We start from the raw sequence: 12,651 nt of genomic DNA, 5'->3' as shown, positions 1-12,651 counted from the left end.
CATAGTGTTACCGTAATTGGTGACAAGCCTTCTGAATAAGGAGTCTAGTCAGTGAAAGAAAAAGCTGGATCCTTCCTGAATACTGCATTATAGGTTTTCATAGCATGAAACACAGGAGATTAAGACAGTGTTGCTCAGTACATGCATCTGGCAGACAGTTTATCAGAAGGCACAACACACCTGAAACAGCACTGCTCCAGCTGTGAATGCAACCAGGCTGTTGTGTTTGGGAGGCACCTCAGCAATCCCTGTGCTCATCAATTTTCACTGGTCTGACCAGGCTTCAGAGCTCAACCTACCAATGCCTCTCTGGCAGCCTTCCTGGACACAAACTCTCCCTCTATTAATTGCTGGCAGAAATGGTGCTCTATGACCCTCATCCTTTCCTTCTGCCTCTGCCCCTGCCTGCCCTGGCCAAACTACATCCAACAGTTAAGAGACCAGAAAGGCAAGTCCAGCTGAGTCCTGCTTTATAGGGAGGGCCAGCTCAGGAGTGCATGATCAGGAGTTGGGCTTTACTGGGTTAAGCCAAGCATACACCAACTGTACTGCTAAAATATTCATGGGTTTGCACTTATGTTACATAAAAAGAATAAGAGATTGCAGTTTGAGAAACCAGTGCTTACGTAGCCTGCCTCCACCCTCCTTCTCTGTCACCCACTACAAGCAACAGTGCACTGCAACAGCCTTGGTTCACTTTCGTAACAGCCAACAGATGTAGGATCCTTCCTTTCCTGGGCAGCACTTGGCACCTGTCCCTGTTCAGCCATGAGGTCTCCATGGGTCAGCCCCTTCCTTCAGCCTGGTAAGGACCCTCTGCACAGCCTAGACCTCAATGGTATCACTTCTCACCTTGCCCCAGTTTGGGGCCACTCACAGCTCAATAAAGATGCCTCCATTTCCTCTAGGTCACTGATAAAGGCCGATTTGAGAGGACAGATGGTAGGACAGACCCTGCAGCAACATCACTTGCCACCAGACTCCAGAGACTATCTTAATGGGGAATTCAGAGACTGAACGTAAACCTCAGAAAATTATCTTGGGAGGCTGCTAACAGACACTCGCTGGGATCAGCAGGAGGGTCAGGAGCAGCTGCTGGGCTCCCTCAGCACAGGGTGCCCACATACATCAGTGCCTGGACTCCCTGAGCACCTGTGGTTGATCTCTCCAGAGCCAAAATTGGAGGAAATAAGAGCAGAGAAGCTCTGGATACACTCTTATGCAGCTACAACATGCAGCTCTTTCTGGGGACTCTATGAAAGTGACATTATCACAGATGTTTGCAAAGATGTCCAAGGCACACACTGCCACAGCACACAGAGCTCTGGGTAGGCATGTGTGCACTCCTGCCTTCTAAAGCCTTTGCCATTTCACTGTTTTCATATGACATCCTGGTCACCAACTACTCAACACAGACACTCCAGAAAAACAAAACTGACAACAACCACCTGGGAAGGGGAGGATGCCTTGGAGAGGAGAGAGATCAGGAATAGTCAGGTAGCATCCTGCACAAATGAGCCCCTTATCCCCCTTTCCACAAGACACGGCTGTAATGATGTTACCAGGAGGAAGCATTGTTGTAAATAAGAGTTAAATGTTCAGACAAGCACTACACTACAGTGCCATGCATTGTTATAACTTTAAAAGGATACTTGTTCAATTTTTTTTTGTTTGTTTTACTTCACAGAAAACTCAAGGGAGGGATTGCTCCATCATTCAAGAACACTAATAATATTCAAATTATGCCTGAAAGCTCTGTCTCTGTCGTTTGTGACTCTGCCTGGACCAGTCACTCAAGTAAATCCCTTCTCCTGAAGGGGAAATGGTACAGATGGCAGCAGGAATCACAGAGCTACATATCAGTGTGTCATGGGAAGGACCAGTGAAAACTCACTTGGACTCTGGCTAAGAAACAGCTGCTTCTGACAGTAGCATGTGGTAAACACTCTTGTGCTGTCACCTTAAAGAGCATTCAGGGTGTTACAAAGAGTAAATACACATGGTTATGCACACGAAGTGCACATGTACAAGTTGTACACAGTATGTCAGATACTACACTGCTGGGGAGAATTTAAGAAAACCTTGCAATTGATAAGAGAAAGGCACTATGTAAAATACTCCAAGACCAAGAGGAGCGAGCTTTTGCTGTACTAGAGCTAGTGGCCTGTCCCACAGGCAGAACAGCCTGTGGGACTGTGGATCTCACAATGCACTATGGTACCAATGATGGGAACTGAAAGAGACATGAGAAGGGTTACATTAAAAGACGCTTACAGGAAGGCAGGTGGTCACTGCTTATTGAGAAGATAACTGGCTGGCACTTCAATGCATGCACTGCCTGATGAAACTAATTTATGAATGGGCTGAAGACATTAAGAAAGTACTAAGAAGACCTAAAGTAAGGCTCCTGTGGGTGTGCATCCACCACACCTCTCTTCAATGGCCTGAGTCCCACATACATGAAGGGAACCTGCAATGGTTGTACAAGGAAGGCGACATCAGGTTCAAGGGCATTAAGGCTGGCACCAAGTACAGCAAAACACACACCAGCTCTTGTGCACAGGCCAGTACATACAATTATCACAGGCACCAGTGATGCACTGCCCGGGTTCAACGTGTACCGAATATGGGGTGTGTGGACTGAGCAAGGCTGCACCGCGGATACAAACCCGCACAAGCCGCCAGCGACCCTTCCCGCCGGACGGATTGGGCACGCTGACACGGAGCGAAGCCCGCACGCCCCAGAATGGATGAGTCATAGTTTACACTGCCCATCCACTTGTCTGCGGGAGCGGAGCATCGCTCCCCAGTGAGCCCAGCACAGCGGGGCTCCGCCGCACAGCGAGCCCGGCTGCCGGCCGCGGGTACCGGGCTGAGCCCCGGCGCGGGGCCGCTCCCGCCGGGCAGGGCTGCGGCTGCGAGCGCGGTCCCCGCTCCGCCGCTCCCGCCGGGGCTGGGGCTGGGGCGGGCCCGGGGACACGCCCGACGGCGCGGCCGCCCCGAGCTCACCTGCACCGGCACCCCGGCCCGCACCGCACCTCATCGCACCGCAGCCCGCCTCACCTCACCGCCCCGCACCTCACCTCCTTCCGGCGGCTGGGCGCGCCCGGGCGGGTCAGCAGCGCCGTCTCCTCGCAGACCACGGCCACATCCTCCACGAAGACGCAGTCGGGGAGGCTCTCGTCGGCCGGCAGCTCCAGCACCTGCAGCCCCAGCTTGCCCCGCAGCACACCCACATACAGCTGATGCTCCCTCTCCGCACGGGCGAAGTCTACCTCGGGGCCCGCCACGCTGCGCAGCGCCTGCCGGCACAGCGACTCGGGCAGCGCCCGCACCACGGCGTGCGTGCAGCGCCCAAAGGCGGCGAGGCCGCCGCCCAGCCCGGCCATGCTGCGCGGCGGAGACGGCGGAGAGGGACGCGGGGGACGTACAGCGAGAACGGCGGAGAGGGACGAGGGACGCGCGGCCGCCGCCGGCGCTGGCAGCGCATAAAGCGCCGCCCGCGGCCCGGCCGCGCCCCATTGGCTCTCCACCAGGCACATTTCCATGGGGCCGCCGCCGCCGCGCCCCCATTGGTTGGCGGCGACGGCCGGGCCGCGCCATTGGCCGCTCCCCGCGCGGCGCCGCTTACCTGTACGGGCGGGCCCGGCCGGCCCCGCGTGTGGCCTGAGGGGCGGCGGGGCGGCGCGGCCCCGTTCCGCTAGGTCTGAGCAGGGGCACGGCTGTGCTCACAGCGCTCTAACCCCGCGGCCAGCCGCATTCTTACATTCGTTCCAGCTGCGGTGGGCAGGGGGAAGGCTGATGACCCTCGGGCTCGAGGGTGCCTGGGCTTGGCCACCTGCGAACCCTTTGCCGCTGCCTTCCCCTTCCCTGGTGGCACAGCTGAAGACCAGGCGGTTCATGTGGGTGACCAAAGGAAAAATATCCCATGACAAAGGCAGTTCCAAATACAAATCCTAAGGAAATAAGCCCAGGCGGCTCTCATGTCATGGCTTTCTACAGGGCACTCACGGGTGGAGCGTGTCCACCTGCTCCCACTCCTTCATGCTGTTAAAGTTTCCACCTCTGTGTGCTTTCCACCTCTGCCTCAGGGACTGAAACAATCAGGATTTCGCACACTTTTCCCTGAACAAGCACTTCCCTCGGTTTCGTTTTCTCTAGTTTTACCCTGACTGGAGGTTATCCCGGAGGAGGGCCAGCCCTTGCCAGAGCACATCTCTGTCTTTGTGCCACACCTCGCGCCATAGGCAGCATCCGCAGCACCAGTCCTCAGCCGCACTGCTCCTGCTCCCGAGCCACCCAGGTACCTCCAAGGTTTGTCGTCGCCAGAGCAGACAAGAAAAAAAGAAGAAATATGAATTTTCCTTCCAGCTCTGCTTTTGCTGGCAAGGCTTTTGCAAGTGTCCCTCTGGTCATGGAGGGGAACCCGCTAGCACACAGCTCTGTGTTCCCCCTTCAGAGCTCAGACAAAACCCAGGCAGCTGCCTTGGCCACGCTGTCACTGATATCTGCAGATGTTCAGCATTTGGGAATATGGTTAATGAACAGCACGAAGGAAATACCAAAGTGTGTTTCTAAAATGGCAGTTCACTAGATTTTCATCTGCATTTTCCACAGAAATATTTTCCAAATATTCTGTAAAGGCTGCTTTTACTTAATGCACATAGGTGCAGTTATTTGAATAAATGTCATTCACTGAATAATGTGCAAATATTACTTTGCTTAAAGAAATGGACAGGTAATTGAGTTGCTATCATGTAGGACATTTCAAATTCTTGAAAAACCTCTACAAGTAGTATCGTACTGTATCTGGTAGAACATGTAATCCTTCCACCATTGTCAAAGCCTATTTGGACTTATTTCATATTTGGGATATAGCCATTGGCACAGTTTGGCTTTCTTTTAGTTGGCATTACTTTCAGACAGAAGAAAAAGTGCTACTATCCAGTAATTTTAAAACTTGCTAGGGTTTCCTGCAGCTAATGGATTGGAAAGTTATAGTCAATGCAGACGTTTTTTACATCCACAATCACTTTATGTATTTGTAAGTGGTGACAATTTTTAGATCTCACTGAAATTACAGGCTATGAGGTGATGCTACACTGGGATCTCATACACAGGTGACATGCTCCCTGGGACAGTGAGGCTTGCCCCAGAGGCACTGTCCCCAGCCCAGGTGGCCCCAGCTGCTCCCTGGGAGCTGGTCAGGTATCACTTCTGACAGCTCCTCAATACCTTTCTGGGCAGCAAGGCTGGAGAATGTCTTTGTGAGACACAGTGCTATGAGACAGAGCATGCTAGACACACAGTTCTGTGTTGGAAATACATACCGTAGCTGTTTAAACAAGTTTTCAGAACTAATGACTACAGAAAAAAGTCATCTGTATTCTCAAAAATGTATAAAACTGTGCAGTTTAAATACAAATTAAGATTTGTTTTCTGATTGTGATTATTGTTCTATTATTTATGGTGAATACAAAGGCATCGTTAACAATCTAGGAACAGATGCACCCAGAGCAATATGGTGCATATTTATAATAAGATTATCCAAATATCAGTTTACTCACAAATTAGTGTTACAAAATAAAATGTGTTCACATAGTCTTATGGGAGTGCTGTTAAAATTCATCATATGCAGTAATGCAAAATAGGTCAGCTACAGGCACCAACATAGTATTTAAATATTCTCTACCTTGTTGAATATCCAGTATTTCCCTGCTGGAGAGACTAGCACAAAAGAACAAACCTTTACCTGGTTCACTGAAGGTCAGAGATGGCCACTGCTGTTGAACAGTTTGTGTGACCATGACAAAGGATCACTGCTGAATACAAATGCATACCACACAGGCAATTGCTCAGGCATGATAGGCAGCTGCAAAGTTGGAAAACATTTCCCAATGCTTGGAAATGCTGGAACACTACCACTGTCCCTAAAACCTTAATGGACATCTCTCACAGTATTAATGAAATGCTACTTGAAACTCTAGAGAGTGAAAAGCCAGGACAAGACAGCAAGTGAACCATTTAGTCACTAGCACATCCCACTGTAAGAAAGGGAATCTGCACCAGAAAGATGGAAAGACACTGAATTTCACTTTGAAAAGGAAGACAAGTTGAAGTGATTTCTTCAGATCGATAGAAAACTGTGCAACCATTGCACAGCCAAACATCATTATTAGCACTGATCTGCTGGAAAAGCTCCCATTATGATCAATGAATCATGCTTTTAGAAGAGGTACGTGACCACAGGTCTTAACTCACAGCCATAGAAGAGAAAAATGTTACTTTAATCATGCCTTAGATACACTAGCAGCGACTCAAAGGGGTTTTCACTCAGATAGTTGTCAGAAGTTTTCTCTTTCTGCTCTTCTAGTGTAAAAAAACCACAGTGACTCAGTGAGTCAGTATTTCTGCTAAATAATTAAGTATAATCATTAAGAGATAATAATCATTTAGAGAAGCTGAACAAGGCACTTCACCCCACTGCATGGACAAGCTCCCAAGTGCTTTTACATTTTCCAAATGCTGCAAAGATTTGTTTGCCATCTCTTCTTTCCATAACAGATAGTTCTGGAAGGAGACTATTTATGTCATCCAGAACTTCTTCTGGATGGCATCAATCAAGAGTGCATCTGCCAGCCTGTAGAGAAAACCTTTTGGGGAGCAGCATTTTCCCTTGCCTGAGATGAACCCATGCTATCTCAGTGTCTTACTGGGATCAGAAAAATTCTATATATAGCTGGTTCAGGGGAAACACAATATTTATTTTGTCTGCTGTGGGATAATGATCTGGGTGTTTCCTCAGCTGGCATTTTGCATCCTGCAGAGAAGGAGGAATTCCCATGAACTGACAGCTACACAGTTGTTGGGAGACAAAGCAGTCAGAGGGTGATTCTTTGCAAGTCAGCTTTGGCAGCATTGTTGCTGTGACAGGGCACCAAGCAGCCTGGACAACATGCAGAGGCATGGGGCATTCTTCACATTTGTAGTCTTCCCACGTGTTGTGTTACAATAGGTTGCAGTTATTGTGTACAACCAGAATCAACTTCTGGATTTTCTTGGCTGAGCAAACAGATCACTGAGGCAAGTGCTGCAGGATTCTGACTGTTTACCCTCTGTGCTCCTATCTCCTCACCTTCACTGTGCCTTATGACCACTTTTACTCGTTTCTATGCAAGAAAAGTCACTCCTTGAATTAAAAAAAAAAATAGGTTAGGTATCACAGGTATGAGATGAAAAATGAGATTAGTAGTCAGTGGAAATTTATACTGAATTACATAAGTTAACATATCTCTTATAGAAAATGATAGAAACGCACCATTTGTGTCCCTGATGGACAGACTTCCCAGAAACATGCCAGAAATGCTACTTCAGCTAAGAGAAGGAGGAGACGGAGCTAGGATAAGTGCCTTGTAAATGGTTCTTGTTATGACTGCAACACAACAATATTTCTGCTATCAACAGCATTTTTAATAAAGTATGCTATTTTATAAGCTTAGCAAGAAAGCATCAGCTCTAACAGAAGCAGAAATGGTTCATGGCACTCATACTTGTGCAGCTACTGTTCACTGGGTCTTATGAATCCAAAACCAGCTGTGAAGAGCTGTAGGTGCCCACTGTGGGGCTTCCTGAGGGAAGGGTGGGATATTGAGTAGCTGTAAAAAAATGTTGGTGCCTAATGATGCTATTTGCATGTTGCTAAATCACTGCTGCTAAACTGGGCTGCACTGATACAAGAGGGAAAATGCATATGCTGTGTTCTTGTCTTCCCTTCATATCTATCACCAAAACTATGTCTCCATCGCCTAAAACAGCAAGTGCTTCAAAATGCTGATGGATGCAAGTTAGTATTTTTGAAAGGATCCAAGCCCTTTGCAATGTAACTTGAGTTACCCTTTAATGTTTATCCTAAGTCTCCACTTGCCTGTTGTAGAGCCAGCTGACCAGCTGGCAGCACCCTGCAGGTGGGGCAGGCTGTCCTTCCCTCACATTGCCTGAAAAGCCCTCACAAGCTCAGCAGGAAGAGGCAGTGACATTTGGCTGTAGCATTTTTTTCTTTTCATGGTTTGCATTTCTCATTCCTTCTAGCAGCCAGCTGCCTGAAAATTAATTCACAGCCTTTCTTTTCAGTTAGGCATCTTTTGCCTTGATTTATAAAAGCTTTGTACATTTTTTGTGTTGGCTTGGTCAACAACTTGCAAATGCAACTATGAATCTTTAAATTTACATGAAACTTGTTAAAGTGGAATTAGCTTTTGTAGCTAATCAAACACATAGCATATAACTCACCAGCTGAAATAGACTGGAAGAATTGTGCAGTTGAGGTGCAATTCAGAAAGGGGCAAAACTACTCCCAACAATGTCACTGGCAAGTAGTGCCACCACACATGACAGAGATTGGAGGCAGCACAGAGGACACTGCCTGCAGCAGATAAATCTGCAGCAGATAAACCTGCAGGGCACTGCCTTCAGCAGATAAACCTGTTCCCTTGATGGACCTAATGTTTAATTCTGAGGGGTTGCTGAGCTGAAGCATCTATGGGCTTTGAAGTCTGTTTTCCAAATGTCAGCAAGAAGACCAGAGCTTATGTCTGTGTATTTGGTATTAGAATCATGTATCCTTGTAGTGCAAAAGCTTTGTCATGATGCCCAATTTGAACCTCTCAAAGCATAACTTCTGCCTGATTTACCCTCAATGTCTATTGAGAAAAATTTTTCTCCATTGTGTTTTAACTGTCTTTCAAGTACCCATAGGTTGCTTCTAATTCCTTTTTTAGCCTTCTCATTTCCAAACCAAAGAAGCCTAGCTCTCCAAATCTCCTTCCATGCCACATGTTTCAGACCCCTAATTACCATGGTAGTCTTCTGCAGGGCAACCTCCAGTTTCTCAATCTCTTTTCATGGGGCAGCTCCAGACCAGAGACAGCATTCCAGATATGGCCTCACCAGTATCAAGTATGTGGGGATGACAATTTCTCTTGGTTTACTGGCCATGATCATCCTGGTGCAGCCCAATACACTATTTGCAGGCTTTGAACCTGGAGCCCTCACTAACCCTCAGATCTTCTTCTGCAGGGCTCCTGGTTAGCTCCTACGGTGTACAGATCTATCCATTTGCAAATCTCTGCAGTTCTCCTTGTTGGCCTTCCTGAAGTTGCTGTTAGCCCAGTGCTCAGTTTTCACAGGGTGCATCTGAATTCTTCCACCAATCAGTACAACTCAAAATGAAGATTTCCACATCGAGCATATTCAAACCACAAAGAGAAAAAAGTAGATTAAACTGATTTACTGCTGTTGAATTCAACAGCAACCTTCTATACATAACACTAAACCTACCATCTTTTCACTTGTTTAGGAAGAATTCTAGCCAAAATCAGCTGCTTCCTCTTAGTTCCATGGAAATATGCCTGTATTCAGCTCCAGGGACCTATGTCTAGTTACACCAATAAAATATCTCAATCACCTTTTCCTGTCCTGTCTTGAAACTGATGGCAATGAGCCTTTTTTCCCCCCTGAAATCCTGAGAACTTGTGATGACCCATAAATTACTATTTCCTGCGTGCTGCAGGTGTTCTGCACCAGTGCTGACACTTCTGTCTGATATGTTGATACTTAGATTTCTCTGTCCTTCTACATTTGATAGCAACTTAATATTTTGTGGAAATCCAACTGCTTTAATTTTAGGTAGACATGCAAACACTGCTAAGCACGTTACTGGAAAGAAATGAGTGTTGTCTCAATAAACAGCCAGGAGAAGTCGGTTCACACAGTGAATGTGTGCCAGTAACTTTGCTGACCAGGTAAATTCAGGTCTGTTTGTAATGTACTTGTGAAATCAAATGCAGAGGACCAGTTATGCCTTTTACAATCTAACTGCAAAGATAAAATCAGCACTGAAAGCAGAGACCTCTCACTGATTTCTCTGAAAGCTGTAACAGAAAATTTGATGCATTTTGGCAGTTCTACTCCTTACTGCTATAAATACATAGAGACTAGTGCCTCAAAATGCTCATATTCTTATTCCTTTCAGGATCAAGGAAGAAATACCATATGGTAATAAGTGCAGTAAGTGGGGATGGAAGAAATTTTATTGTGCATCTATAGAAAATATAATTATTTAATGATTATGATCATAATTTTAGAGTATGGATAGATAGATCTAAAGTATAATTATCTGCTCACTTTAACAGATACATTAACAGGAAGAATGGAACTATATACTTACTTATTCTTTTCAGTAGCAAATAATATAAATCAGCTTTTTAATAGCATAGGGGAAAGCATTCTTTCATTTATTTTTCACAGGAGAAAGACACATTTTTAAAGATAATTAATGGTTTCAGGTGATTACACTTCTGAGTAGTCTTCTTTCAAGACCTGAAAGTCAAAGCTTGGAGAAGCACTTGTAAAAAGCAACATCTGAAGTATCCTAAGTAGGACATACCACACCATGACTCATTTCTCAAATTCTCTCCAGAAACAGTGAAGATGATAAGACAGTGTCATGTGAGAAGCATTTTGTAACCAACAATAGGACTGCTGTGTATAAAATGAGACTATAACCCAACCCTGATTAGCAAAGGGGATAAGGATCAATAACTGTTGACTTCAACAGCTGTCTGAGGTACCAGGTGACTTTTGCTGTGTATATTGTCACCTTCTGATTAGAAAGAAATACACACACACACACACAAAAGTAACGTAGTGATTCTAAAATATTCTAAAATGCAAAACATAATTCAAGATCAGCCAACTGAAAATACATCATTTTCCTATTTAAAATTTGGCAAATATGAATCTAAAATTCACCATTTTAATATTTATTCTCTTGTTCATATATAAGGCTTTCTTTCCACTACAGGCTACAGGATTAGTTACTAAAGTCAACTCTTTCCAATAGGGCCTATTGGAATTTTATTCTTTTTTTCCCTAGGCATCAAGTTAAATCTTTCCTAAAGAAATAAAAAAATATATCAAGACATGGCAAGTCAATAACCATATTAATCCATGTTAGACATTTATGGATTCATAGAAATGAATCTAGAAGGTCCTTGGCTGGAAGGGACCTTAAAAATCCTCTAGTTCCAACTCCCCTGCCATGGCTTGGGACACCTGCCCAAACCCCCAGCCAACTTTAAACACTGACACGGATGGGACATCTACAACTTCTCTGCACAAACTGTTCCAGGGACTAGCCATCCTTCAGTAAAGAATTTCTTCCAAACATCTATTCTAAATCTCTCTGCTTTTAGTTTAAAACTATTCCTTCTTGCCTCCTATCTTACCTATGTAAAAAGTTGCTCTTTCTCTTTTTTATAAGCCCCCTGTAAGCACTGGAAGGCCACAGTGAGGTCTCCCTGGGCCTTATCTTGTGCTGGCTGAACAACCTCAGTTCTCTCAGCCTGTCTTTGTAGGAAAGGAGCTCTTTCTTGGTAAATCAGAAAAAGCTGTGCACACATCTACCCTGCATGGGCGCACCAATCTCCATTACATGCACAAAGTTAGATTGAGTAGCTGTATAAAAATGTTGGTGCCTAACAATGCTATTTGCATATTGAAAACTGCAGCAAGTGTGGTTTTTTAATCACTTTGCAAAAATAATTTTACCTCCTCTTTCTCTCCTCAACCTTTTCTTCTAAATACTCCATTTATTTTTTTTTCCTAGTGGCATTACTACATAATACTATGTAATAGTTTTCTCTTTGTTTCTTTCTTTCAAGATCATGACCTGCACCAGCTACATCCCCCTGGAACAATGAAACTGTCAAGGACAGGAAAAACATGTGCCATTTAGCCCGTGAAATTTGGAAGCCTCCCCCAGAAATGCTCATGTTGACTATGGACATCTGTGTCTTCAAAGAGAAATGCAAAATCCACTTCTTTGATCTAATCCTCTGCTCAGTAACACCACATTTATAAACAAACATGCATCATATAAAATCAACATTAATTTTCTCCTGTTGAGCAGGGAGAGAAGAAAGCTCCTTCTGTGCCTGTTTTATTTTTGGGACACAACTGGACATTACAACAAAGAGACACTTTATGTGAGGACCTAGATAGGTGGAGATTTTCAAAACTAACAGCACATTGAGCACTGCCAGTGTGGTGAGTGAGTCAGTTTTTGCCATTAACGCCTTGCAATTCTAACCACATATTCAGCTGAAATCCCACCTGAAATCTGCCGATAAAAGCAGCTTCAGCTTGATCACAGCAGTGACAGGGAATGAAGATACACATCAGGCTGATGAGCACTAAAAAGTAAATTGTTTGTCCAGATGGAAATCAATAGCTCTCTTCACACTCTTCATTCTTTGGCAAGATCAGGAGCTTTGGATGGCAATTAAAGCCTACCCAGCTGCCAAGTGTCCTAATTATACACACAAGAAATCCCACATTTTGCCTCTACCTGAAACATCCCTTGTGCCACATTCATTAGGCTCATTACAGTCAGACCTGCTGTTGCTGGCACTGATGTATATTTTAACAAAAAACTCCCAAATAAATCCTTGTTTGCACCCAGCCCTGCCAGTGAGGAATCCTCCTGAAGCACTGCAGATGCTCTGTGGTGATCACCAGCCTCTGTGCCACACAGAGATTTTCACAAGGCCCTTCAGGGCAGTGTTTTCCCTCATCCACTGCATTTCCAGTGTT

General features: G+C 45.4%; 1 protein-coding gene across 1 annotated transcript in view; it reads right to left on the bottom strand.

Annotated features, from left to right (window-relative positions):
• DDAH1 (dimethylarginine dimethylaminohydrolase 1) overlaps window positions 1-3,419 on the bottom strand; it is a 56,367-nt gene extending 52,948 nt beyond the window's left edge. The window contains exon 1 of the mRNA XM_058030383.1: window positions 3,084-3,419. Coding sequence (XP_057886366.1) covers window positions 3,084-3,389 — 306 coding nt within the window. The 5' untranslated portion in view covers window positions 3,390-3,419. The remainder of the gene's footprint in view (window positions 1-3,083) is intronic.
• Between the last annotated feature and the right edge of the window lie 9,232 nt (window positions 3,420-12,651).

Source organism: Melospiza georgiana, chromosome 9 (genome assembly GCF_028018845.1).
Source record: "Melospiza georgiana isolate bMelGeo1 chromosome 9, bMelGeo1.pri, whole genome shotgun sequence".
Lineage (NCBI taxonomy): Eukaryota > Metazoa > Chordata > Aves > Passeriformes > Passerellidae > Melospiza > Melospiza georgiana.
This window is presented reverse-complemented; position numbering and strand designations above follow the sequence as displayed.